Source organism: Pseudopodoces humilis, chromosome 29 (genome assembly GCF_049639895.1).
Source record: "Pseudopodoces humilis isolate 2021_Gansu_Grassland_sample_001 chromosome 29, ASM4963989v1, whole genome shotgun sequence".
Lineage (NCBI taxonomy): Eukaryota > Metazoa > Chordata > Aves > Passeriformes > Paridae > Pseudopodoces > Pseudopodoces humilis.
Genome location: NC_142228.1, coordinates 3,886,111 through 3,912,820, shown reverse-complemented (window position 1 = coordinate 3,912,820; position 26,710 = coordinate 3,886,111). Strand labels below are relative to the sequence as shown.

At 51.3% G+C, this 26,710-nt stretch overlaps 1 protein-coding gene across 1 annotated transcript; it reads left to right on the top strand.

Moving 5' to 3' along the window:
- Nucleotides 1-7,837: 7,837 nt before the first annotated feature.
- On the top strand, nt 7,838-26,304 carry WNT9B (Wnt family member 9B). The gene is made up of 4 exons (XM_005532626.2): nt 7,838-7,958; nt 17,963-18,219; nt 24,339-24,604; nt 25,828-26,304. Exons 1-4 carry the CDS (start codon nt 7,876-7,878, stop codon nt 26,302-26,304), a joined length of 1,083 nt encoding a protein of 360 aa, XP_005532683.2. The 5' UTR covers nt 7,838-7,875.
- The last annotated feature ends 406 nt before the right edge of the window (nt 26,305-26,710 follow it).

Below are 26,710 nucleotides of genomic sequence, written 5' to 3'. Positions count from 1 at the left end.
TCCAGTGTGTGGCTGCTTGTCCTCTCCATGGCCATTCATGGAGCAGTGTCTGGAGGGTGCAGCTCATGGAAAAGGAGGCTCAGAGCATGTAGCCACTGGCCCACACGCTGTGGCCAGGAAACTGTGGTTGACAGCAAACCCAGAGGATTCAAAACACAGCTCCCAAAAGCATTTGTTGAATGACATGGATTCAAAAATGAGCCAGGACTTGGTCCCACTCTCGGAATGTGGTCCCACTGGTTGAGGATGGGTAAGGGGCAAGACAGGCCCTACTTGGCTGCACTCCCTGGATTTTATTCTCCTGAGCCTGACTCATCTACCAAAATGCACCTGATTGAAGAGGTGTGTGTTCAGTGCTTTGGAAATTACAATTTGTTCCTCCCTGAAAGCAATCAGCTCGTCCCAGGGCAGCACCTGGAGCTGCAGGCCCAGCTGGCTTCACTGGGGGAAGGACCCATCTGGGGACCCTGGGGCTGTTCTGGAGACACTTTGGGTGAGCCCAGCCCAGCCCAGCTCAGCTGAGGGCCTGGCTGGCACTGCAGGGCTCAGGCTCAGGGGGTTCTCTGCCCAGTCCCTGCTCTGGCTCAGGGCTTGGCCTCCAGGACCTGTGTGAGACAGGATGTGCTCAGGGGAAGCTCCTGGGGTGGTGGGAGCTCAGCTCCAGCCCAGCCCTGACAGAAGCAGGGAGCTGCTCCCCACATCTCTGCCTCTCTGCCAAAGGCTGGGTATCCACCCAAACATCCCCCCTGGAACCAGCTGGGGGCCCACAGAGCTCTCCATGGACTAGTTCAGATCACTGATTATGCAGAATTATGCAGAATATGGTGTCAAACAGTGGTCAGGACTGCAGCTGGGAACAGAGGGGATGAAGGAAGGAGGGGGAGAGTGATTCCTCCTTAGGCAGCACCGAGCTCTTAGGCTGGCTCAGTTTGGCATTGATTCCCTTCTTACAGCCCAGCAGCTTCACGTGGACTGAGTATCAGTTGGGACCAGCAGTCCTTCCCCATCCAGCCAAGAGGCCTCTCTGAGCTGTTGGCCTTTTTCTGGGACCTCAGCAAGACTGACCAGGATGGAGGAGCTCCTCTCTGTTCTCCTGTTTTCTCCAGGGTGCAAGGACTATCCTGGCCCTGCTGCTCAATCCTGTCCTGAGCAATCACAGGGTGCTTTGGGTAGGGAGGAACCTTTGAAGACAATGGGCAATGCAGTGGGCAGAGTCATCTTCAAGAAAACCAGGTTGCTCCAACCCTTGTCTGACCTGGCCTTGGACACTTCCAGGGATGGGGCAGCCACACCTTCTCTGAGCACCCTGTGCCAGAGCCTCACCACCTGTATTTTTTTCTTTATAGCTAGTCTGAATGTACCCTCTTTTAGTTTAAACTCCATGTGTGATCACAACAGGGCCTACTGAGAGATGCAGCTCTGCTTCCTCCTCATTTTGGGTCTTCATCACAGGATCAGAGAACGGTTCGGGTTGAAGATGATCAAGTTCCAACCCCATGTTGTGGGCAAGGATCTGTTCATGCCTCACTGTCAGGCTGCAGCATCACCAGCCTTCCTGGGTGGCCCAACACAGGCCATTGTCCTTTTTGTCAGGACAAGTGCCACCACCATGGCTCACTTCAAAATATCCTGAGGAACATCTGATCCCTCCACCTCCCTGTCCTGCCTTGCTGCACAGGCAGGGACCTTCCACTGCCAAAGGAAGTTGGAAACCCAGGATTTCAGTTTCTGTCAGGTCCCCAGTGGGTTTAGGTTGGAAGCCCCCGTGGTGGGGTGCAGGTGGGTGTGTTCACAGTGCAGTTCATGGCACCCCTCACTCAGCATCTCTTTGTGGTGAGAGGCAGACCCTGGACAACACGTGTAGACTCTGAGTCTTGGGCTTCAGGTCCTCTGGACACTCCTCATGCTTCTCCTTTCATCTCTGTCCACCTCACCTGAGAGGACTCTCAGGTCATCTCTGTCCACCTCACCCCGGGACTACTCAGCTCCCCTGCCGTGCCTGAGCTGCTCTCCATGGCACAAAAGGACCAGAGGACACTTCCCCCCCCAACTGGAGACTGTGGATCCAGCCCTGACCTGCTGCATCTCCAGACAAAGCTACAGCAGGAAATCCCCACCAGGTACTTGGGTGCTGTCAGGGAGCAGGGGGCTTTTCCTGAGGAGTCTCATCATGTTCCCTTCTGCCTTTCATCCTCCCGAGGGTTGCATGTTTCTGATCCATGACGTGTCCCCTGCTTTCATTTTCGCCACCTTTGTAATTTGATTTTTCTTTTGATCTGTTTCACAATTTCCCCAATTTTCTGTTTAGATTTTGAAATTTGGCTCCTGCCCAGCAGCAACACTGTGCAAAAGCAGATTCCTTGGGAAAATCACAGGAACAGAATGTGCACGTAACGAGACTTCTCCTGAAAAATTTCCCAGACAGCAAGAATTTGCAGCTTAGGGACTTCCCCAGCCCAAGGTAGTGTTGATGGCTTTAGTAACACTGGGGGTTTTTCCTTCCATAAATCTACATGGCTTCTCCTTAAACTGCATGTGAAAATTTGGCTTCTGTGACTTGGTGCCCCCTGCAGTCCCAGAGCTGGTGACAATGTCCTGGCTGTGTGAGGGACAGCATCCAGTGGGGGGTTTATTTAAAATGCCATTTAATGGCTTAACTCAATGTCACAACCACTGTAAGTTCCTGTCCACTCTCTATCAGAGTGAGAGGTGTGGACCAGCTCTGTTGTTCCTGCATCCTTTGTCTCTCATCCAAACAGAGAGATCCCAACCCCACAGCTCCTTCTCCAGACCTCTGGCTCTGATCCTGTTGCTGTGACTCTCCACACTTTTCCCTGTTCCACAGCACCCCTGGCTGAGGTAAGAGATCCTTCCATCAATGCACCATGAAATCAGGCTGCTCATAGGCAACAGCTGCTGCTCCTTGGCATTCCCGCTGGGATGAGCTGAGGAAAACCCCAAATCCAGGTACAGGGTCACTGGGTGCTGGTGAAGCTGCAGAGCAAGGCTTGGGTGGAGAGCAGCAGTGCTCCAGAACATTCCCTGAGATGAGCTGGGGGTTGATTCCCTCCTCAGCCTCCAGCTGGTGGAATAAGCACCATTGTCACAGGAAAAAGCAGCAAAGTGGGGCAGGGGAGAGGGATCTGTCTCATGTCTGGGATGGGAATGTTGAGCTAATTCATCATCTCCTTATGGACAGTGACTTTCCAACATACAACAAGGGCTTAGTTAAACACAGCCTTCCATAAACACATCATCTCAGACCTCCTGGGTGGTCATCAAGGAGAACAGGACATCAGGAGACCAAAACAGGAAAAATAGAGGGAATATCTACCCTTGTGTTCTCCTCATTGCCAATGAAGACCCAGGAGAACCAGGGCTGGTGCTGGAGCTGTGGTGAAGGGAACCAAAGGTCCTGAGTGATTGGATGCCCAATACATTTAATCAATACCTGAGTATCAGAAATTCCTGTGAAGTCAAATCCAGCATAAAAGAAACATTGAGTGGGAAAATTCTGGGTTTGCATGAATCCCTCAAAATACCTTTTCTCCAAAATCTCACAATATTTGGCTCTTTGTGGTGAATCAAATGAAGCCAGGTGGCAACTGAAATTGGGTTAAAAGGCCCTTGGAAACACCCTAGAGAAAAGCCCTGTGTGACCTAGGTGTGAAATCACTGCTGATCCAGGTACCTGCCCAGATGGCCACAGCACAGAGCAACAAGCAGCTGGCTCAGAAATTATCTGCTTTAGAAGAAACATGGCCATTGTGCCTTGGGAAATGCCCCTGAACCTGTCAAACCAGCAGGGATCAAAACAGCTCTGAAACAAAATAACTGAACGGGAGAGGCCAACACAATGACAAGCCCTGGAGCATGACCCCAGGAACTGGGATATAGGAGCTTGCCAGGACAGAAGACAACTGTTCTTTCTCCAGGCTCTCATTGGTTTTGCTGGCTTGGGAGCCCCATGGCAAAGCCTGAGCCCTGGCCTTGGTCTGTGCAGTGGAACAGTGAGAGCAGCCTCACCCATTCAGAGGGACCCCTCAGGTTCTCAGGTGTTCCTGCTGCCTTCCTATTTTCACCAGTTTTGCTGTCCCCTGATGAATTCCAGCCTTGTTCTCCAGAGTCCTCAGCACACCTGAGCCTCAGCCCTGCCTCTGGCAAAGCCTTTTCCCATTGTGCTGTTGGAGCAGAGTCCTGAGGCAGCACGGAGCCACTCACACTCCTGCTCTTGGACTTGCTTCATGCCCAGCTCCACCACCTTGTCCTCCTCCAGGTCTGTCTGGTGCCCCTCCTGACATCTTTTCTTCACACACCGACTCATCTTCTCTTTATCCTCCTTCTGACCCAGCTCTTCACTGCCCAACCAATCTTCATTGGATTTTCCCCAAGAGCAACTTCAGGACAGCTCCTCCCTCCTTGGACACCTCTCCTCCCACGCTGGGCTCTCTCACAGCTCACGCAAGGCAGGAATTGTGGGGACAGGCCCTGCTACAGCAGCTGCACAATAATCCAAGGAAGAGAGGTCTGGGGACAAGAAGGGCACTCACATTGTCCCACACACTGTCACTTGGACATCTGCTGAAGACTCATCTGCAGCTGTCCTGCCGTGAGAAGAGCAGAAGGCACAGCCAGGGCTGTCCTTCCTCAGCTCAACACCTCTCCCAGGCTCCCCTTTGCTGGCAGAACAAACCAGGACCAGGAAGGGCAGGTCACAGACCCCCTCCACGGCCTCAAGGTGTGCTCAGCTGGCCCAGGAGCTCAGCCTTTTCTGCTGGCAGCTCTTCAGTGCAGACATTGCTTCATCTGGGCTGTGGTGGGCTCAGTCAGCCCCAGCTGTAACACCAGGGAGTGTGGCTGCTCCTCCATCTGCCCTGTAGCTCCCACCTGCCCCCAGACACTTCCACAGCCTTCAGCCAGAAGGGAAAATGTGTCCTGCCAACCACAACTCTACCAATATAAACAGATACTGCTGGGGGTGTGAAAATGTGGCCTCCAAACTATGGGAAGGTCCCTTGCTCACATCAGAGACACCTCCCAGGAGAGGTGTCTGGGCCCTCTGCCCCAGCACTGCTGATCTGCCTCCCTTGGCAGCCCCCTGTGAGCTGTCCTTGGGATTCCCTGCCTGGGACAGAAGGGTTCAAACATCAGCACAGGATTGTCCTCTGCAGGCACTTCATCACCTGGGTCCTGGCCAGCCCCCTCCACCCCTCCTCAGCAGGTCTGGCTGGAGCTGCACAGTCCTGTGGGGTCCAGGACTCCTTCCTTCCTCTGCAAGGCTTCATGGATCTCCTGGGAATCTGTGTCATGGGCAGAGCAGTACTGGAGCTTCCAAGAGTTTCCAGAACTACTGGAAGCCCCTCACCTGCCACAGCTTTGCCCAAAGCCACCACCCCTCCCATTCCCTCTGGTCCCTGGGCAGAGGTGCTGTGGGAACTCTGCCCAGCAGTGCTCCTGTCCCCAGGCAGGATGGGGAGAACACATCGAGGCAGGTTCCTGACACACTGAGGTGCTGAACACCCAGGAGGGGCTTAAAGGTGTCACAGCTTCTCCCAGAGTCTGAGAAAAGGGATCTGGGCTGTTCTAGAACCCAAAGGATTGTGACTGTGGTGCTCCAGAGCATGAAAATCTGGAGAGCAACTCCCAGCAGGACTGCAGAGGCTGCGCTGTGACCTTCCTTGCCAAAGACATCAAGGCCTGGATGTGACCCTGGGGAGCACAGCATGGTGCTCTCCACGTGGTTCCACTCTCAGGGAACTGCCTTCCTCCTCAGCTGCTCCCAGGATCTGCCTGGGATCTTCACACTGTGGCTGAAAATTATTCATGAATGTACAAATGCATTCCCTGAGGTGCTCTCAGAAAATGCTGATGTCCATATCCTCTGTATAATGTTGTGGTAGCAAGAAGTGAGTAAAAAAATGAGAGGGTTATCAAAAGCAACCCCCTCTCCCAGTCATTCCTGTACAATTCACTGGAAAATATGGATGTTTCATCCCTGGAACTGTCCAAGGCCAGGTTGGACAGGGCTTGGAGAAACCTGGTCTAGTAGAAGGTGCCCATGGCAGGGGGGTGAATGAGATGGGCTGCAAGGTCCTTCCAACCCAAACCATTCTGTGATTCTTTGAAAAATAGCACTAAAAGTGTTTCTTATGCAAACATCCCTGAACAGGGGTGATAAAAACAGCAAATCTCTGTGCAAATCACCTGATGAGCCCTGCCAAGAGCAGGGAAGGAGAAGAACTTTTCAGAGGGGCAGGGAAATGGAACTTTGCTGCTCCTTGAATATTTGGGCAGCAAGGTTGAGGTGAGGCTGCAGCTGAGCAGTTCATGGGGAGTCAGGAGGGTCCTAGGACAGTCCTGGGTGTTGGGGAGCTCTGAAAGGGCTGGAACAGTTACACTGCCCTTCTTCACCCCATTTTTCATGGTATCTGCTACCCCCTTCATGAAGTTACAGACTTTTGTGACACTCAGCCCTGCCCAACCTCCTGTGCCACCAGGGCCAGGGGCAGAGCCCAGCTCAGGACAGAGCACAGGATGAGAGCAGGGCTTCCTCTTCCTTCTGTAGCAGGACTGGTGTGAGGTGGTGACTGCTCTTGTTGAACCTGCTTACCTCAATCCCTCTCCTAAAATCACCAGTCCTTGACAGCTCATCTCTGCCAGGCAGGGGGACAGGGCTGAGGGATGCTCTGCCCTGGGGAAGTGCCAGAAGGGAAACAAAAAAGGACAAGCCCAGCTGCAGACTGGAGAGCAGCACCAGTCCCAGTAGCAGAGAACAGGTCTTTATCCTCCAAATCCTGAGGCACCTGAGGATCCTGCTGGGATTCTTTGTCTCTAGGACGTGCTGATTTTCTCAGCCTGCCACCTTGGAAGGTTTGTGTAACTGCACTTGGGAGGATGAGGCTGGATGTTAAACCCCTTCCCCTGGAGGGTTGTGCATCTGTAGGACGAGTGCCTGGGGAGCTGTGGGGATGGGCATCCTTGGGGGTCTGCAGGACTTGGCCAGACCTAGATTTGGGATGGGAGATTTGTCTGGAGACCTCCAAAGGCTCCTTCCCCCCAGCATTTCTAGGAGGTGTCACTTGTGCAGTGCATGTTTGGTTACGTGTATCTGTGGGAGCTGCTCCGTGCAGGATGTGCTGGGATCTGCATCCATGAACAGCAGAGCAGCGAGCTGCAGCAGGAGAGATGTGCTGGGCACAGCAGGTGCCTCTTCACCTCTTCCCTGACGCTTCCCTGCCCTAACAACTTCCCAAAGGCAGGGAAATGGGATGTTCCCCTGCTGCACCCACAGCTATCGTTCCATGGGGCACTGCCGGGCATCCCGGAGCCCGGTGCTGAGCCCCACCGAGTCCTGCCGGGGTCTGGGGGCACAGAGCCCTGAGAGTCACCTTGGGATCCCACAGGGATGGAGGGATCCCACGGGGATGGAGGGATCCCACGGGGATGGAGGGATCCCGTGGGGATGGAGGGATCCCATGGGGATGGAGGGATCCCGTGGGGATGGAGGGATCCCATGGGGATGGAGGGATCCCGTGGGGATGGAGGGATCCAGCAGGGATGGAGGGATCCCGTGGGGATGGAGAGGCTCAGAGAGGGTGAAGGAATCCCGCCGGGACTGAGGAATTGTGCGGGGATGGAGGGACCCCGCGGGGATGGAAGGACCCGGCGCGGCGTCCCCGAGGCTGGGGGGGCGGCGGGTCCCCAGGGAGCCCCGGGGGTTCCCGGCGGCGGTGGGACGGGACGGGACGGGACGGGACGGGACGGGACGGGATGGGACGGGACGGGACGGGACGGGACGGGGCCGCCCCGCCTCCCGCTTAAAGAGCCGCGGCGCCGGGCGGCCCGCAGCGAGCTGGGACCGGCACCGCCCGCACCATGCGCTCCGCCGCCAAACTCAGCCGCATCCTCCTCCTCCTCCTCCTCCTCCTGCCGCCACCGCCCGCCGCCGCCTACTTCGGGTCAGCACCGCCCGCGGGGACCGGCCCCGGCACCGCCTTCGAGCCGGGGACCCGGGGGGAGCCGAGGGTCCGTGGGGCGGCACCGGGACCCGGGGACGGGGGAAGGAGCGTCCGCGGGGCAGCTCGGGGTGTCCGTGGGGCAGCTCGGGGTGTCCGTGGGGCAGCTCGGGGTGTCCATGGGGCAGCTCGGGGTGTCCGTGGGGCAGCTCGGGGTGTCCGTGGGGCAGCGCCGGGACCCGGGGAGGAGCACGAGCGTCCTTTGGGACAGCGCCGGGAGGGAATGCGGAGCTTCCTTGGGACAGCCCGGGGCTGCGGGAGCGCAGCCCCCCGTGGATGCTCTGCCCCGGTCCCCGGGCTCGTCCCCATCGCTGCCAGGGGGTCCCGGCCGAGCCGCGCACCTGCAGCGCCCGGAGCATCCCCCGCACCGCCCCGGGCACCGCGGGACCGTCCCGGCCGGGCCAGGCGGGGCAGGGGCTGCGGGAAGGGGACGCGGGAGCCCGGACAGAGGGGACCAAGGGAGGATCAACCTCCTCTGCAAGGGCGGGATGCGGAAACGGGTGGGAGATTCTGTGGGCTGGGAGGAAAACTGGATTATAGCCCTGGAGTGTGCTCCGGGTCTGCTCAGGGTGCGAATGAGCCCCGGCAGTGGCTGGCATTGATCGCGCCCTGCAGGCTGCTTTTCTGGGGAGAAGGTGGGAGGATGGGGCTGGCACAGGGAGCCAGGGCTCAGCGGGCAGGGATGGGGGACACGAAGGTGCTGCGGGGCTCTACGGCTTAAAGCCAGCCCAGGGATGGAGGCAGAGCTGCTGCTCCAGCCCGGGACACTGCAGGATCGGAATCACTTGGGCACAGCTGTCCCTGGGTTTGTGCCTTCCCCTCACGTTTTGGTTTGCTTGGGATAAAGGCAAAGATGGGTTTGTAACAGGCTGGGTCAAGGCAGAATTTCCCATGCAGAATGTTCTGGGGGGTTTTGCCTTGTTTTCTGTGTGAGCTGCTCCTCAGGCAGGATTTCCAGACTCACGGCAATCAGAGCTGTTGGTGAGGGTAGAACAGACACGGGCATTTGTAATTCAGTGATTGTAGCACTCAGGACTGGTCTGTGCTGCTTTGCACACGTGGAGGGTCCTGTTCCCTCTCCACTGACCCTCCCACCACTTGCCAGACTCTTCTTTCCACGTTTGCTGGGAAGTGTCTGCTGGCTTGGCACTTCTCACCTAGGACACAGCTGTTATTTCATTCCTGCTGCAAAACTTCCTAAAATCATCTGGATTTTAAATTTATTAATTGTGTCCTTCAGCCTAATTGACACCTAAGTCCCTGCTGAGGGGGGCTCCCCTTTCCCAGTCTCTCTGGGCTCATGTCAGCACTCACTCCATGAAGGGTTTGGGCTGCAGGGAGAGTTTGGCTTTCCAGCCACAGGGATGTGCACGTGGCAGTGCCAGGGGAAGTGAACAAATTTGTGCTGCCCTTCCAGATAACAACACAGAGCTGTCACTGACAGCTCAAGCTGGACTCTGTTAGACCAACCTGAGTGATGCTTTGCTCTGTGTCGATGATTTATTGGTACAAGCGGCTTTCTGGGCACATGGAATCTGTGTGTGCTGCCTCTAGACCATGCACAGCTCAGCAGCTGAGGCTGTAGGTTCACTTTTCAGTGTTTTTTTCCCCTCGAGGGGTCTGACACAGGTGGGTCCTGTGTATTCTCACCTCTCCACCTGAAAATCAAAAGAAGGAACCCAAGTCTAAGAACTCAGTGAGTTTGGTGGTGATGAGCAGGGTGATACATGGGTGATTTCAGATACAAAATTGAGTTGATAGACTCGAGAGGAACTTGAATATTTTAGAAGTTAATGTTTGATGTGGCTTGGTTTAGGAGAAAACCAGTCTCAAACTATTACTGAACTGGAGGGGACTGGGGACCCTGGGTCAGTGGCCTGCTTCTGCATTTAGCCAAAGAGGAGAGACCTAAACCTGTGAGCCAAATAGTGCCTTTCTAAACACTTAATGGAGAAAATCTGAAAAGATGGAAGGACAGGTGAAGGAGGCTTTTGGTGGCAACATGGTCACCAAGGACCTGAGCCTATTCTGCTGTGGATGTAGCAAAGGAGAAGTATTTGGTTCAAAGGGTGAAGGAAACGCCAAGTTTGATCCCATCAGGGCAAAGGTAAAGCATGAAGTGTATGGGATAGTCCAGCAAAAACAGTCTAAGGGCCTGGCAAAGATGCAGCTCACCTTTAAATACAGAAAACAGTTTTGCCAGAGAGAGCACAGCATCGTAATGGATAAATTCAGAGCAACCCAGAATGGGTTGGGTTAGAAGGGACCTTTAAAGTCACCCAGTCCCATCCTCTGCAATGGGCAGGGACATCTTCCACTGTCCCAGGCTGCTCCAGCCCCAATGTCCAGCCTGGCCTTGGGCACTGCCAGGGATCCAGGGGCAGCCCCAGCTGCTCTGGGCACCCTGTGCCAGGGCCTGCCCACCCTGCCAGGGAACAATTCCTGCCCAATATCCCATCCAGCCCTGCCCTCTGGCAGTGGGAAGCAATTTTTGTATTATGGTTTTAGGACAAAGGGGATATCTTTTAAATGACAGCAGCTGTGGGCAGAGCTCCCACCCCATTCCCAGTACCTGGAGCTGTTGGCTCACTGGTGTCTGTGCACTGGCTGTGCTTGAGCAGATCCTGAACTCCTGCTGCTGGGTCCACAGGGGGGAAATTAAAACCTGCCTTTAGGAGAGGGAGAGAAAACAAGCTGTGTGAAAGGTGGCCTGGCTGTTGCTGGGGTTGTGTTGGGCTTGCTTGGCTCTCTGGATGCAGGAATCCAGGAGTGTCCAGTGTCATCACCTCCTGACTCCCTTTGTGCTGGTTTTTCTCCCACCTTTGCTTCAATCCTCCCCCACCCTGCAGCTTCCTGTAAAGCATTCCCTCCTTTTCATGCTTTTCCTCTCAGGATGTTCAACTCCTCAGGTGGTGGGAATGTCTCCAGACCTCATTAAAGGCTCTAAGCCTCCTGTTGTCTCCTTGTTCATGTTTCACAAGGAAAAAAGGCATTCAGGATGTGCTGGAGGGCAAAGAACTTCTCCCAGGGCAGAATCCAGAACAGACCTACCCCAGGCAGGAGGTTGGTGGGAAGGTGGAAGTACCAAACCTGATCAAAGCCTTCTCCTGGGGAGGCCTCTCTGGAACAGGCTGGGACGTGTCTCCTCCATGGGCCAGGCTGGCCCCTGCTCCATGGGCAGATTTCTTTATAACTCATCCTGGGATACCTGTGGTGGGATCTCACAGGATGTGCTGCCTGCTCACAGCTTCACAGCTCCTCTTGCCTGCCCATGCCCTCTGTATTTAGTGCTGGCTCTGCTCCACCAAAGCCATTGGCACAAGTTTTGCTCATCTCCTGATGGAAGGATTTTTTTGGGGCTATTAGAGGATAAAAACAGCACGTGGCTTGCAGGGCTATTGAAGCTGGGCCTTGCATAGTTTTGGAAACAGCATCAAATGACACCTTAAAGTAAATATCATCATCCCTACACATGAGAACACAGCTGTCCTCACATCTCCTGTGTCTTTTAAGACATGTCCAGTGAGCCTTGGTTTCCATCCCATTAGCCCAGTTACCCACATTCCATTATTTTCCTTGGTAAACATCTTATTGCAGCATTTCCCTGATAAATCTAATGCCCCAAATGCACCTCAAACAGTGATTCTGGTGTCCAGTTCTGAGTGCTCCTGGAAAGGTTTCTGGGGATATTTCTCTTCCTGTTGAGCTGATAATTAAATGCTGATATTATTTACAGGCTGCATCCTTGCTCCTCAAAGGACAAATCCTCCTTCAGGAAGATTTGTTACAGCCTCATTGTTGTCACTGTCAGTCACACAGAATATTTGGGTATTGTATTAAAAAAGAGAGAGAAAGAGTAGAAATGGAGAGGGAAGGAAACTTTCAGCTGGGATTTTGGGAAGACTGAGGATGGAGTCTGTGGTGAAGCAGCAGAGGGGCTGTGGGGCTGCAGAGAGAAAGGCTTTTCATGGATGTTTTTTGATTCTCTTCAGCTCCCAGACTCTCTTTAGTCACTATCTCAGTGTAGCACAGGTTCTAAAAACCCATCCCACTGGGTGCTGAGTGTTTCATGCCAGGAATGCTCTGGGGAATGTGGCCAGTCTGGACTTAGACTGAAAATCTGCTCTCCCCTGGAATGACTGCCCAGTTATTGCCCTGGGCTGGGATCAGCCCTGGAGCTGCCCTAGAATTGGGATCCACATGGAGATATTTCATGTGGCTGAGCTGGGAGGTGGAAGGAGCCAAACCAAGGATGTCCAGACTGTGGGAGCCCAGAGCAGGTGAGGATGGAGAGCCCTGTGCAGGAGCCTGACCTGGTTACTGCCTCTCCTCCCAAACTGGCAGCTCTTCTGATGCAGGAATTTTATATCCTGTTCTCTGTGAAACTTCAGAATTCTTTGTAAAAAATGAGTCTGGACCTGGACACATCATCTGTTACTGCTCCCAGGCAGGGCTTGCAGCAAACAGCAAACAATCCATCTCAAAGGATTCTGACTCACAATGTCGTGTGAACTCATCTGAGATTTTAATTCAAGCTTTTTCTCTTTGTGAGGAGCAGAAACTTGATAGAAAACCTGGGGGATAACAGGTATAGAGACACCTGCCCGAGGGGCTGAAATGACAGCTCTGATGGAGGAAAGTAAAAAGCTTTGATATCAGCTGTTAAATCTCAATATTGATTATTGAGATTTATAGTTCAGATGCTCTGGGGATTTCTGCCACCTCCTTTGCAGGCAGTGGGGGCACAAAGCAGAGGAACCATCCTGATTCACAGCAGTGCAACACTCACAGGCCATCCTTTCTCCAGGGACAAACAGGGAGGATTAAATTGTGCTGTTTCTGACAGGATGAAAACTCTGTTTGACAGAGCTGCTGGGGACAGAGGAGAGCTGGGACCTCTGTGCACTGCAGAGACCTTGGTTCGATCCGTCATGTCCCACATTCTCTCAGCCTTTCCTGAAGGCTTCTCACAGCTCTCCATGGGGTGGAGATATTCCTGTGGAACATGAAAGGCCCCTGAAATCAGATATGGAGTCCTGTTGTGGGCTGCTTTGATTTTCTCCTTCCTTGGGAGAGGTAGGAAAGGCATATTTTTACTGGTTTTTAAGACCTTTCAGATCCAGAGGACATTGGGCATTGCACAGGAACAGGCTCTCATTAAAAGTCTCTTAAGCATGGAATGTGGCTGGAAGGAGATTAAAGGAAATAGATGAATTTAGCAAAGTGCTTAGACAGAAAAGGAGAGAGAAATAAAGTTGGAGATCCTTATTGTTCTTTCAGATTGCGAGCAGGTGTGCATTAATTCAAAGAGTTCACTTTCTTTGCTGTATGATCTGTAGATAATAAACTCTAAATCATCTAAAACGATGCAGTTTTCCTGACTCCAAATATCTGCATATTTTATATTTAATCTTGTACAAATGTTTGCATACTCTGATCTTGATCAGATGCTGTTGGCTCTGCCCTGATAAAATACAGTTGTGGTGGGAGCCTGCAAAGGCTCCACTCACAGGGCAAACTCTGTGGCTGTCCTGGCTCCAAGAGTGGCTTCTGCTCCCACTGGCACCTGCATGGCCCTGGGCACCTCCTTGAATTCCTCTGCTGCTTGTCTGAATTGAAAGTTGTGTGAGAGATGAGTTCTGGGAGCTGTGTCTGTGCTCTGACCGTGAGACTCCTGATCCTGGGAGCCTCAAATGCAGTGGTGGGATTATTTATATCATTATATCATTATTTCCTGCTGACATTGCCCTGCCTCAGGTGACAAGTGTGAGAGTTTGCACAAGGGAGACTCACAGAAAGGTGTGTTCTGGATAGCTTCAGTCACCTGGATTAACCAATTTACTGCTTATTCCATTAGCTGTGTTCTGTCTGTCTGGTTATTTCTGACCTCCTTTTTTAGAGAAAAACCAAGTTACTCCGTGTGTTGCAACTTCAGAAACTCAACAATAATAAAAATAATAATAATAATGATAAAAAACTAATAAATATTAAGTAGGTTTTCCTGTGCAACAAACTATCTGTGTAGGATGCTGCATTACCTCTTTCAGAATTTAAAGTGTTGCTGGATCCAGTTTTAGGAAGTGTTTTTCTTATGAAGCTTTTGCTTTGAGTGATGAAAATGATTAATTAGACTCGGTATCTCTGTGTGTGGTCCCAGGCTGTATTTGCTGTGCACCATTGAGATTGCTCTAGAAATGTAATCAAATTCCTCAGAGGTTTTTATGATGCTTTTCTTCTACAAATATTAATGCCCAACCTGATTCAGAGCCTGGAGAATGGCAATGCTGCCTTCTTCCAAATCCCACTGGCCACTGGTGGGCCAAAGGAATTCCTTGAGATAATCCCTGCCCAGCACTGGAAAACTCAGGACAAAGTTGATGTGGCTTCACCACCTTCAGCAGCACTGGATAGTAACAAATGTGGAGATAAAAGCATGAACAGAAGTTGGGTGGAAGACTGAGATGTTCCCTCAGAATCTTTTCCAGCTTCTGGCAGTCTGTGCATCCAGAATTTCCTGTGTCAAAGTATCTTTGTGTTTCATGGTGCCTTTATGACTTTGTCTTCCATGGTTTGTATGAATATACAGCTACTTCAGCATTCCTTGTACCCTGCACTGAGAAGGGCTGCAAGTTTAACTACGGCCTCATTTATTTTAAGTCTAAAAATTAATAAATTATCACAACTCCCCCTGATTCTTCGATTTTAGAGATCAGAATAATCTTTACTCACTTGGAGGCCAGTCCTGCTTCCACAACCCTGTGTTTTCCTAGTGTCCTTCCTTCTCCTGGTGGGAATTGTGGAAGGCATCCAGCCTATCTTACACAAGTTATTTTGGAAATCTGTCACCTGTACATGTCCAAGCAGACAGCAACATCTGGCTTGTCCTTGCTCCGTGTGTGCAGTGACTCCTTCAGGTTTAAGATGCCTGACCACTTTCCACAGAATTTGTGTTGACTCCTCTCCACTGTTCTGTATTTAACCTTTGCCCACCAATTCTACTCTGGTTTTAGAGTTTCTCTGACCTTGTCCAGGACAGCTCATCCCTGGCTTGTGTCATTCATCACATCTCTTGTAAATCCTGAAGATCTTTTGCCACCTTTTCTCCGTTTCACACAGCAATACCTTTGCACATGTTCTCCTTCCTGAGTCAGCACCTGTTTGTGAATCAGACACCCCTGGGCTACAGAAAACTTCACAGCCTTGGCTTTACAGCTGCCACTTGAAATTCATCAACCCTCCCAACAAACCTGGGGGAGCTCAACAGCCTTTAATGAAACTGTGTCTGCTCAAGGGCTGAATTTCTGACTTTACATTCACCCAGTGGCTCTTGCTTTGCACTGCCTGTTCTCTCTGTCCCTCAGAAGGGATTCATGGATTTTTGGCCAATATGTGGGCCCTTGGGATGAGCATGTGGAATGGCAAGAACAGTGAGCAGTTATCCTGCAGTTCTGGTTTTTAACCAGTTAAGGTCATACCCTGGGACTGCTCTGGAGTCACTGAGCCTCTGCCCTGAGCTCCTGCTCCTTCTGAACCCCTGGGAAAGGGAAGGGCTCAGGGCTGATCACACCTTTCCTGGGAAGGGTGATGAGTGGTCTAAGTAGTCAGTGAAACCACTGCTGCCTTCTGGAATACCTGACAAGGGATTAAAGATGTTTTAGCTGGGATGGAGGATGCTAAAATGAGGATGGGGACTGGCAAGAGGGGATTTTGGGGAGGTAGGATGCCTGGCAGGTCTGTTGGCACTGGGACAGTCAGTAGTTTGTACGTGGAATTTGGGAATGTTGTGGCTGTGCTCTCAAGCAGTGAGAGATTTGTGCTGTTATATCAGGCTCTTAAACTCTTCAGTAGCACCTTCCACTTCCTTATTTCCTCTTCCTGTGAACTTGGGAAACTTTGGTGCCTGGGAGCAGAGACACTGCATGGCAAAGGGAGAGGAGCCACATTCCCACTCCACTCCTTGACAAGTGCACTTTTCTGGGATGTCAGTGCTGGAATCCCACTGCCAGGCAAAGTCCAGGTCCTGGCTCAGGGTTGTTATTCTGACATAACAGCAACAGCTCTGCTGAGCCCAGCACTGTCCCCTGAGCTGGGTGCTGCCTGAACATCCCTGTCAGACTTTTGCTGACCTCTGAGCCTGTTCCTGCCCATGCAAATTTTGGCACATCTTGAGCTCCAGAGCTTGTGCCCAGCGTGTGCTTGTGCTGGCAGGGACATCCACCCCTGTGAACAGGTTGGTTCACCAAAGTGTGTTGGGTTTCAAGCACCAGGTGAGCCAGGCAAAGCCCTCAAGCTGCTTCATCATGGCTTGGTCTCAGTGCCTTGGGTTAATCTTGTGTCCCTCAGCTTCCTCCAGCTCAGGTCTGCCTTCAGCAGCCTCTGGGCAGGGTTTGAGCCAGGCAGGGCTCTGAGCTGTGCAGTCTGAGCTGCCCTCTGGAGCTCATTAAGCAGTGTTAATTGGAGTTTCTCGGGCTGAACCTGGCCCCAAAGCTCTGTCTCTCTTTCCAGCATTGCCTCTTTATTTCTTGGCTCACTGGGACAGCTCCTGTTTCTGTCCTCCAGTTCAGCAGTGACAACAGGAGGGTTCCTTCTCACCCACTTGGTTTCCAAGGTTCAATCCTTGTGTGATCCACAACGGTTCCAAGGTTCTTGGGTAGTTTGCAGATCTCTGGGTGAGCCTGTGTGTTAGTTAATTGTCTTTGTTCTTAATTACATGTGTGTGAGCACATCTGGGGGTTGTGGGCTCCTGTGGGAATGGGTACAGGTTGCTGTGGGATTGGGCCAGCAGAGCTGTGCTCCAGCTCCTGGATAGGCTGGGCTGACTACAGAGAGATCTAGAAAATACCTCAGGAACAGCTCAGGAACACAGTTTATATTTCTACAAAGCACAGGGGGAACTCAAATCATGGCTGCAGGGCTTGACTTGCATCCTCCATCATGAAGGAGAAGTGTTCAAATAGAAAGGTTCCAGAATATTTCCATTGATCTGTCTGGTTTGGGCATTTTTTGGGGCAGAGCCAGGGGTTGAGGCTCTCTGTGAATCTGGGTTTGGGAATCAGGTGGCACTCCTGGGGCTGCTCCCAGTTTTCAGCCCCCAAATCCTGTATCAAAGTAAAATAATTTCTCTGTGATTTCAAGCATCCTGCAGATATCAGGTTAGTTTTGCAAGAGAAATATTGTCTTGCCATGGAAAGTGAAACCATTTGTCTCCAATATTTGTGACATTTTTCAGCTGAATTGCATTAACACATAAATGCATTGGCATTGCATTTGGCAGGACATTTTTATTTGACCTTTCCTGTATTTTTTCGGCAAGGCTATGTTTTCCAGCAAAACTCAGGCTTGAGGAGGCAGGTGGTCACTGGTGGTGTCCTCCCACTGGCCTTTCCAAGCTGTGGGGTGTGGTAGCAGTGCACACAGACCCTGGGAAGGAGCTGGTTCATGTTTTTTGGAGTGGCACAGAGCTGTGACACAGAGAGCAGCAGCCAGGGCTCTGTGTGTGACACTGGCTGGGCTGTGAGCCATGAGTGGGTGTTGTCACGTTCTCTCCTTGGAGCCAAGAGAACTTCCCATGGGGCTGCTGGTGACAACACACTCGTGTTTCTCCTCCTCCCCATGGCATCAGTCTGGGGCTTTGCCGGGGTGGGTGGTGGGAACGGGATCCCAGATCTAATCAATCTAATCAATCTGTATTAATTTCTGAGCTGGTAAAATATCCCAACCCGCAGCTTCCTGAATATCCTTCCCTTCTTCACCTTTTCCACGATGGTGATCTTCGAATCATCACAGAATCCCAAACTGGGTTGGGAAGCTTTAGGGACCACCCAGCGCAGTCCTGTGCCATGGGCAGGGACACCTCAGGGCGGCTCAGAGCTCCCGTCCAGCGTGACCCTGACTGATCCCAGGGGTTAATCCTCAACTCACCGCCTCTCCCGCTTCTTTCCTTCCAGCCTGACCGGGAAAGAAGCTCTGACCCACTTCCCATCGCTGGGCAGCCCGGGGAGCTCCGGCCCGGCTCAGGGGCACGTGAAGCAGTGCGAGCTGCTCCAGCTGTCCCGCAAGCAGAAGCGGCTGTGCCGGAGGGAGCCGGGGCTGGCGGAGACGCTGCGGGACGCGATCCGCCTGGGCATCCTGGAGTGCCAGTTCCAATTCCGCAGCGAGCGCTGGAACTGCAGCCTGGAGGGCCGGCCCAGCCTGCTCAAGAGAGGTACAAGGTAGCTGGTGTGCAGGGGAGCCCTGGATGGGTTAAACCTCACATGGAGCAGAGTGAGACACAATCACATCTCCCATCTCCCATCTCCCATCATCTCCCATCATCTCCCATCATCTCCCATCTCCCATCATCTCCCATCATCTCCCATCATCTCCCATCTCCCATCATCTCCCATCATCTCCCATCTCCCATCATCTCCCATCATCTCCCATCTCCCATCATCTCCCATCATCTCCCATCTCCCATCATCTCCCATCATCTCCCATCTCCCATCTCCCATCATCTCCCATCTCCCATCATCTCCCATCATCTCCCATCTCCCATCATCTCCCATCTCCCATCTCATCTCCCATCATCTCCCATCTCCCATCATCTCCCATCTCCCATCATCTCCCATCTCATCTCCCATCTCCCATCTCACTGGGAGCACTGAGAGCTCCATCTCACCCTGCCATGGGAGCTGGGCAGCTCAGGCTGCTTTGCCACAAAACGAGCCTTGTCCTCCTCTTCCCAGCATGGTTTGTCAGGACTGGGAGGTGGGAGGAGGTTCACATCCCTGGCTCCTTGCAGTGAGCTCCCTGCTCAGCTGGGGTGATGCTGTGGGAAATCAGGGTCAGCAGGACACAGTTAAAGAAAAAAAAATCCCTTTAGTGCCTTGGATATTGGTTTATGTTAACCTCTGTTATTCTCAAGTACAGAATTTAAACTTATCTGCATGCACACATCTCAGTGCATGTTGACAAATCTCTCCTAAGACTCTTTTACAGAAATCTGGAGAAATTTGGGCAGAGTGGACAGAAGACCCACTGGTTTTTTGTTTCCCAAAATGCTTTAGATGAAGAAATTGTCCTGTGAGGTCTGGATTTGAGGTAGAAGGGAACATAAACCTTTCCAATGCTCAAGAAAAATTCAATTAAGATGGACACTGAAATGATTTCTTAACAAAAATTTGCAGAGAATGCATATATAGGGTTTGCCAGACCTGTCCTGATCCAACCAAAGCCTGATTACAGAGTTTCAGCCCTTCAAAAATTCTATTAGCACTCACTAAGCTTCAGTCTTCAGATTTATTGAGTTTCAGTCCTTTGATAATGTTTAGCAACTTAACATTTTCAAAAAAAGGACCTGAAGAAGCCAATATTAATTTTGATGAAAATCAATGCTAATTTTAATTAACATTGGGATCAAAACTTTTTAATGTTTTCTTTTAAAATTATCAATTTTTGTTACATTAAATATCAACTTAATATCTTATTGTCAGCACATGCAAGGTCAGATTTTCTTCATTGCAAGGCTCTGGTGTGAATTTTTTAGCAGGCAGTGGAAGGAGCTGTTCTTGATCATTTGAATGTCTTTCTCTCATCTGCACCTTCATCAACCTCAAAGAACTTGAAAATGACAATTGAATAATCCTCATCTTCAAATAGCTGAAAAACATTTAATTATCTGGCAGTGGCATGCCTTAACATTTCCATGGGCTCCTGACTGACAAAATAAAATATCACCTGTAATTTCAAACCTGTTTTGGCAGATGGGGATAAGTGTTTGAAAGCTTTTATTACACAATCTTAAGGATCAAATGATGATTTAATACAGCCAAGTATGCTGTGTGCACCCCCTGTGTGACAGGACACTTGTCTGGGAGCAATTATTAGTTCTCATTTTCCTTTAGCTTGCAGAGGGGTTTGTTTCTTTCATAAAGAACAGGAATGGTTTCAGCTGCCACTTTTGAGCAGTTTGTGACATTTGTTGGAACTTTCTTGGAAATTGTTGGTCATGCAACTCTCCCCTGTCACCCAGTAGTGATGAGGTGTTTTAGAAATGTTTAAAACATTTGATATCTCCATGGTGCTAGAGAAATCACAAAGAAAAATACACATTTTTAGCAGTCTAAATGGTCTTAGGAGTGCAAGAGAGTGAAAAAGGTCCTTCCCAGTGAGAGGGGGCATTTTTGCAACAGGTGAAAAGCCACATTCAATTTGCAATCACAACAGACAAACTGCTGTTACTGATCTGGATCAGTAGTGCTTTTTTTACTTCTAGAGATGCCAAAAAACAAACAAGCAAAAAATGAGCCAAGGGTTTTCTGGTTCTTGAAATGCCAGATTTATTTTACCAGTCTGCACCATTTGTTGCTCTTGATAGTTCTCTGGGTACAACTGGGAAACTCCTTTTGCACAACCTGCAAGCTTTCTGTGGCCACTGTCACTGAGGACAGCTATTACTCCTCAGTGATGCATCCAAAATCCTCCTGCATTCCTTCTCCACTTCTTTAGAGATCCATGGAAATAGCTACAGTTTAAATGATTTCAAGTTGCACAGGGGCAGTTGGTGTCTTTATAAAACATGTAAAGCAGTGATGATCTTTTGGTGTCCTGGGTGTGTCATTAGGGGCTGCTGGAAGTCAGGTAAAGCAGGATTTCATCTCAACTCAGTGATCTGGGGAAATAAATACCTTTAGCAAAGAGGTCAGAGCCAGCCACTCACAAAACCCTTCTCGAGAAATGAACCCTCTGCAACCCTTCCATCCCTTCATCCATCCCTTTGCCTCCTGCTCGTTGGACCCTGACCTCCCAGCAGTGGTTTCACTGTTGTCATGAGGAACCCAGGAATGGTGCAACAGAGGAGTGATGACTCACAGACACAGAATTTCCATGATGGGAGATTTGGAGGAGTCAGCTGGACAAAGCCCTGAGCAGCTGGCATTGGAGCCAGCCCTGCTTTGAGCAGGAGGTTGTTCTAAAGACCTCGAGAGTCCTTCCATCCTAAATCTTTCTATACTTCTACGGCTTTTTTTGGTTGGTTGGTTTTGCTGTTGTTTTCAGAGAGATGCCTCCTCCACCTGCTCTGAAATGCTCACACTCCTTCACTACAGCATTGAAAAGCCTCTGACCCTGAGCATCTTTCCTTTGGCAGAGTCACCCCATGGCTAAACTCCTCCTGTTACAATTTTCCCTGTGGTCTGGAGCACACCACAGCACACAACAATGGTGCAGCAAAATCCTTCTGTATTTATAGGCTGCCAAGCTAAGAAATCCTTCTGGAGAGCTCAGGGCAAGGCTTGGACACATGGAAGGTCCTACCAGAGGGAGCTGGTTTGCTTCAGCCTCATGAAATTCATCTCTGTGCTGGATGTTTGCAGCCAAACTGCCCAGCAGAGACATCTGCACTCAGATGTTCCCCCTGCACCGAGAGTTTCATTTTGTCCCTGACAGGACACTCAGTGGGGTCAGGGGAGTGACCCATCCCCATCCCCATCCCCATCCCCATCCCCAGCCCCAGCCCCAGCCCCAGCCCCATCCCCATCCCCATCCCCATCCCCATCCCCATCCCCATCCCCATCCCTATCCCCATCCCCATCCCCAGCCCCATCCCCATCCCCATCCCCATCCCCCTCCCCCTCCCCCTCCCCCTCCCCCTCCCCACCCCCCTCCCCATCCCCAGCCCCATCCCCATCCCCAGCCCCATCCCCACCCCCATCCCCATCCCCCGCCCCATCCCCATCCCCATCCCCATCCCCATCCCCATCCCCATCCCCATCCCCATCCCCATCCTCATCCTCATCCCCATCCCCATCCCCATCCCCATCCCCATCCCCATCCCCAGCCCCAGCCCCAGCCCCAGCCCCTGAGGGCCTGGAATTGGCTCTAGGCCCCACTGCCTGTGGTGACAGGAGCTCTGTTGTCACTGTGGGAGGACAGATAGCAGGACACATGGAGTAACCTCTGTTCAGATCCCAAATTGTGCTCTTTGGAGCCGATTGCTGCCATTTGTGGTGTGTCCCCCTGAAAATCCAGCTCCAGCAGCTGCTCTGCCACACTTTCCACAAGGGCTGAAGGACAGCTTTAACTTCCCTCATTTGTTTTGTGAGTTAACCATTAAATGGTGATTGATTCCTCATGACAAAGTGGAGGAATCACCTTAGACTTTTCGGACAAGCATTTGGCAGCTTGGTGATGGTGAAGCTTTGTTTGAAGGGGAAGGAGACGTTTCAAAGTCTGCTGGGTATCTGCAGTAGCTGCTGTCTGCAGTGGCCTGACCACAGCAATGGCCTCTGATTTCCAGTGGGCTGAAAACTGGCCAGGACTTACATGGGGAAACCAAAGCATCAGAAATAGCAGGAGCAGTGTGGTGATCCACAGAGTCAGATTTAGCAGGGGCTGTGGAGCCGACGGGGCCTGCTGGCTCCTCATGGCATGGGAAAGGGCCTCTGGAATGTTCTCCTCCCTTCTGGGATCAGTGTGTCAGAGGGGAGGTTGGAAATCTGGTAAGCATTTGGAGATTGGCTGCTAGGATGATTTAGGATCTCAAGTATCAGTTATCCTCTCTTAGCTCCTTTGGAGAGGGTTAGACACGGTTTGAAAATGGGTAAACATCGTCCTGCCATCCACAATCTGTACTGACCATGTCCCATTCCAGCTTTTACAAAACTTTTGGTGGATTTGGTGACATTCTTTCATTATTTTTAGAGTGCCCTGAGAAATTCTGTAGAGGATCATCAACCAGGAAGATTAATTGCAAATTATTGCCCCAGTGGTTATGGCAACCAAAATGGTGAGGCAGAAAGCAGATTGTTGGTTGATCTCCTTGATCTCCTCCATATTTCCCCAACTCTCCCCTCATGTTTGTGATCCTGGTAGATCTTTATCTAAAATTCTGCAGTTCCAAAGAGCTCCTGTGAAGTCTGTTGAAGTTGCTAATGAAGCCTCACCATTATGCTCATGATTAGTCACATTTTTCACTCTTTCATTTCATCAGGAGAACTCTTTGTCCTGCTCTCTTGGTCGTGTTTATGGTGGACATCACTCAGATGTCAGCACTTAGTGTTCTGATCCACTGTTACAGCTGGATGGGAATGCTCTGAGGGAACAGAATGATGGAGAGATGTGAGGTTGGACTTGGTGAATTTTAGAGGTGGCTTCCAACCTTTGCTCCCGGCAGGGCTCAGTGCAAGTCTAGATCAAGCCTCTGTGGTTGTTTCTCTCTATTTCATTATTGGGGAAAACAGATTCTGATGTGGAAGGAAATCTGGAATTTTCCCATGTGGAAGATTTGTTTGCTTCATTATATTTTATTCCATGTGATGTATAAGTTCTCTATCTTCCACAAACCAGTTTTTTCTATACCATTTTTTCTTACCCATTCATGCACTCAGAGCTATTGATCAGTAGCCTGTCTCTCTTCCTTGCATTAATTCCTAAATTTTGGACTTGTTAACAATTTCCCATTAATATTTTTTTTCCCTGCAAATGAACTCTAGAGGAAATATTAAGATTTCCCCCAGGATGGAATAGGAGAGGAGGTAAATATAAACAAATAAATAAATAAAATATTTTGGCATTTGGGTCAGGTTTGTGTCAATCAGAGTTTCTGTAGCTTCTGTGAAGCTCATGAATATTCCTGTTTCTGCCTGTTCTCATGTCTCCACACTGAATTTTCATTCAGACACTGTACTTTGTTTCCTGGTTAAAATGTCATAGTCACACCATGGCCTCAGGGATTGTAGCCAAGCTGGGAATCCTGCTTTGGGGAGGAGAACAGCTTCAGAGCACTCCCCCACAGTCACTGGGAGTAGACAATTTACAGGGAATTCAGAAAACCCACACGTGTGTGTGAGTTTTCCTTCTTGCCAAGATGTCCTTCAACATGGAACCCTTCCTTTTCATGGAAAATAGTGCTACAGCCACAATTATAAACATTTTAAAATAACAGGTTGGATTTTAAGATACTTTTTCAGTCTCTACTACAGATTTCCTGATTTTATGGCACAACGTGATTTCAGTGATGGTCTGTAATTGCACCAATCAGATCCGTGCTGAGGACAAACTGAGCTTGGTGGCTGTCACTTTTTGCAGCTGGGTGTTTCCCCAGGACTGTTTGTCTGTTGCCACCCTTCCCTTGTCCACATTGAACCAGTCATGGGTGAGCCCGGGGTGTCACTGCAGGGATCTCCTCAATCTGTGTTCCTCTGCTGGGGATGGTGTGGGAACACCGAGGACTTTTGTCTCTTGGTACTTCTAATTACTGTGCTTGGGTTTAGTCCATGGACAGGCAGGAGAGGCAGGGAGCTGCCTTTCCTGCTCCTCCCATCTCCCAATCCTTCTCCCATGCAGGTTTTAAGGAAACAGCCTTCCTGTACGCGGTGTCCTCGGCCGCCCTGACGCACTCGCTGGCGCGGGCGTGCAGCGCGGGGCGCATGGAGCGCTGCACCTGCGACGACTCCCCGGGCCTGGAGAACCGCAAGGCCTGGCAGTGGGGAGTCTGTGGGGACAACCTCAAGTACAGCACCAAGTTCCTGAAAAAGTTCCTGGGGCAGAAGAGGATCGGCAAAGACCTGCGGGCCAAGGTGGACATCCACAACACCAACGTGGGCATCAAGGTAGGAGCTGCACTGGCAGGTCTGGGACGAGCTTTGGACTCAGTACAAGTCTTCCAACCCATCCTGTGTGTGAGGGGGTGTTCACTGCCCTGCTCACAAACCACACCTGTTCACCTGTGTGTCCTGAGCCTTGTGGTGCTGAGAGTCCCTGGGAAGTCTCCTGAGCTCTTGTGTGAGGAGATGCATGTTGAGTGGCAGAGGAGCATCCTGTGTCCTCCAGTGGTCCCAGGGTGGGTGACAGGGAGACACAGCACAGTGAGAGCTGTGAAACTCCACAGCTGAATGGCTCATGGGGTTATGCCAGGGCCACAGGGGGTTCTGAGGACAGCTGGAGCTTAGAACTGCTGGCATGTGTGAAGCAGATTAAAGACTGAAACTCTTGAGATCAGTTTTGAGTCTGCTGGTGACCTTGCTATGGAACAAGGCCTGTCACAGGTTTGGGTCAGAGACACCATCAGATAGAGCATTTTAACCTGTAGGTTACAGGCTGACTTGTCTTCTGTTTACTGAGTCAAATTGATTGTTTCATTAGAGCACTGCCTTCATTTGAATATACCAAAAGGAAGTCACCATGTTGGAGATACTCAGTTTTAGGATTGACTACTCCTACTGTGCCAAACAGAATTAGTAAGAGCTTATTTAAGAATTTAGAATTCAACTGGTTGTCCTCAGGCTATCCACTCTGTGGTTCACCTGTCAACTCCATAACCATTCCTCTGCTTTGGTGGGTTTTTATTTATTTTTTTTGTTTGTTTGTTTTGTTTTGTTTTGGTTTTGTGGGTTTTTTTTGGTTTTTTTGTTTTTGTTTTTTTTTCTGGATTTTTTGTTTTGTTTTGTTTTTTTTAATTGTTAACATTTTTTTCCTCCATAGAATAGAAATAATGCCAATTAAAAAGAAGTGCTTGCAGCACAGATCTGCGATCTGGGGCATTGCCTCTACCACAGCTATAGGTCCTGGCAGGTAATAACCACAGCTATAGGTCCTGGCAGGTAATAACCGCAGCTATAGGTCCTGGCAGGTAATAACCGCAGCTATAGGTCCTGGCAGGTAATAACCGCAGCTATAGGTCCTGGCAGGTGATAACCGCAGCTATAGGTCCTGGCAGGTAATAACCGCAGCTATAGGTCCTGGCAGGTAATAACCGCAGCTATAGGTCCTGGCAGGTAATAACCGCAGCTATAGGTCCTGGCAGGTAATAACCACAGCTCTTGTTCCTCATCAGGCGGTGAAGAACGGCCTCAAAACCACCTGTAAGTGCCACGGCGTGTCGGGCTCCTGCGCGGTGCGGACCTGCTGGAAGCAGCTCTCGCCCTTCCACGAGATCGGGCGGCTCCTCAAGCTCCGCTACGACGACGCCGTCAAAGTCTTCAGCACCAGCAACGACGCCGTGGGGCACTCGGAGCTGGCGGGGCCGCACAGACACGGCCCCTCGGCCAAGCAGCCCCTCCTGCCCCGTCCCACAGACCTGGTGTACGTGGAGGACTCGCCCAGCTTCTGCCGGCCCAGCAAATACTCGCTGGGCACCGCCGGCAGGACCTGCTCCCGGGAGGGCAACTGCGACAGCATGTGCTGCGGCAGGGGCTACAACACCCAGAGCCGCCTGGTGACCTTCGCCTGCCACTGCCAGGTGCAGTGGTGCTGCTACGTGGAGTGCCAGCAGTGCATGCAGGAGGAGGTGGTGTACAGCTGCAAGCAGTAGGGCCGGCGCCCGAGGGGCGAGGAGAGTCCGGGGAAGCAGCGGGGGACAGGGACACGGCTCTGCTGAGGGCAGAGGAAGCACCGAACGCGGGCTGTGCTCCTCCTGCCTCGGCCATGAGATGCTGCAGCCTGGGGAGAGCCCGGGGGAAAGCAGAGGCTTTGTCGGGTGTGGGGTCAGGAAGGAGGGACAGAGCGGGGGGGATGTGGGGACGGTGCAAACACTGATGCAGCCACAAATGTCCCTCAAGTTCAAACTTGCACTCACCCCTGCGGGAATATCCTCCTTCTCCACGGCCCAGGTGCGCTCCTGGAAGTGCATTGGGGTGGTGACACTGGGACACTGAGGGCTCTCAGTGCCCTGGCTCCTGCAGAGAAGAGAATTAAGGGACTGAGGAGGTGACAGCCGG

Coding starts and splice junctions, on each gene's coding strand:
- WNT9B (XM_005532626.2), top strand. CDS start 7,876: ATGCGCTCCGCCGCCAAACTCAGCCGCATCCTCCTCCTCCTCCTCCTC. Junction 7,959..17,962: donor CCCGCCGCCGCCTACTTCGG/GTCAGCACCGCC, acceptor CTTTCCTTCCAG/CCTGACCGGGAAAGAAGCTC. Junction 18,220..24,338: donor GCCCAGCCTGCTCAAGAGAG/GTACAAGGTAGC, acceptor TCTCCCATGCAG/GTTTTAAGGAAACAGCCTTC.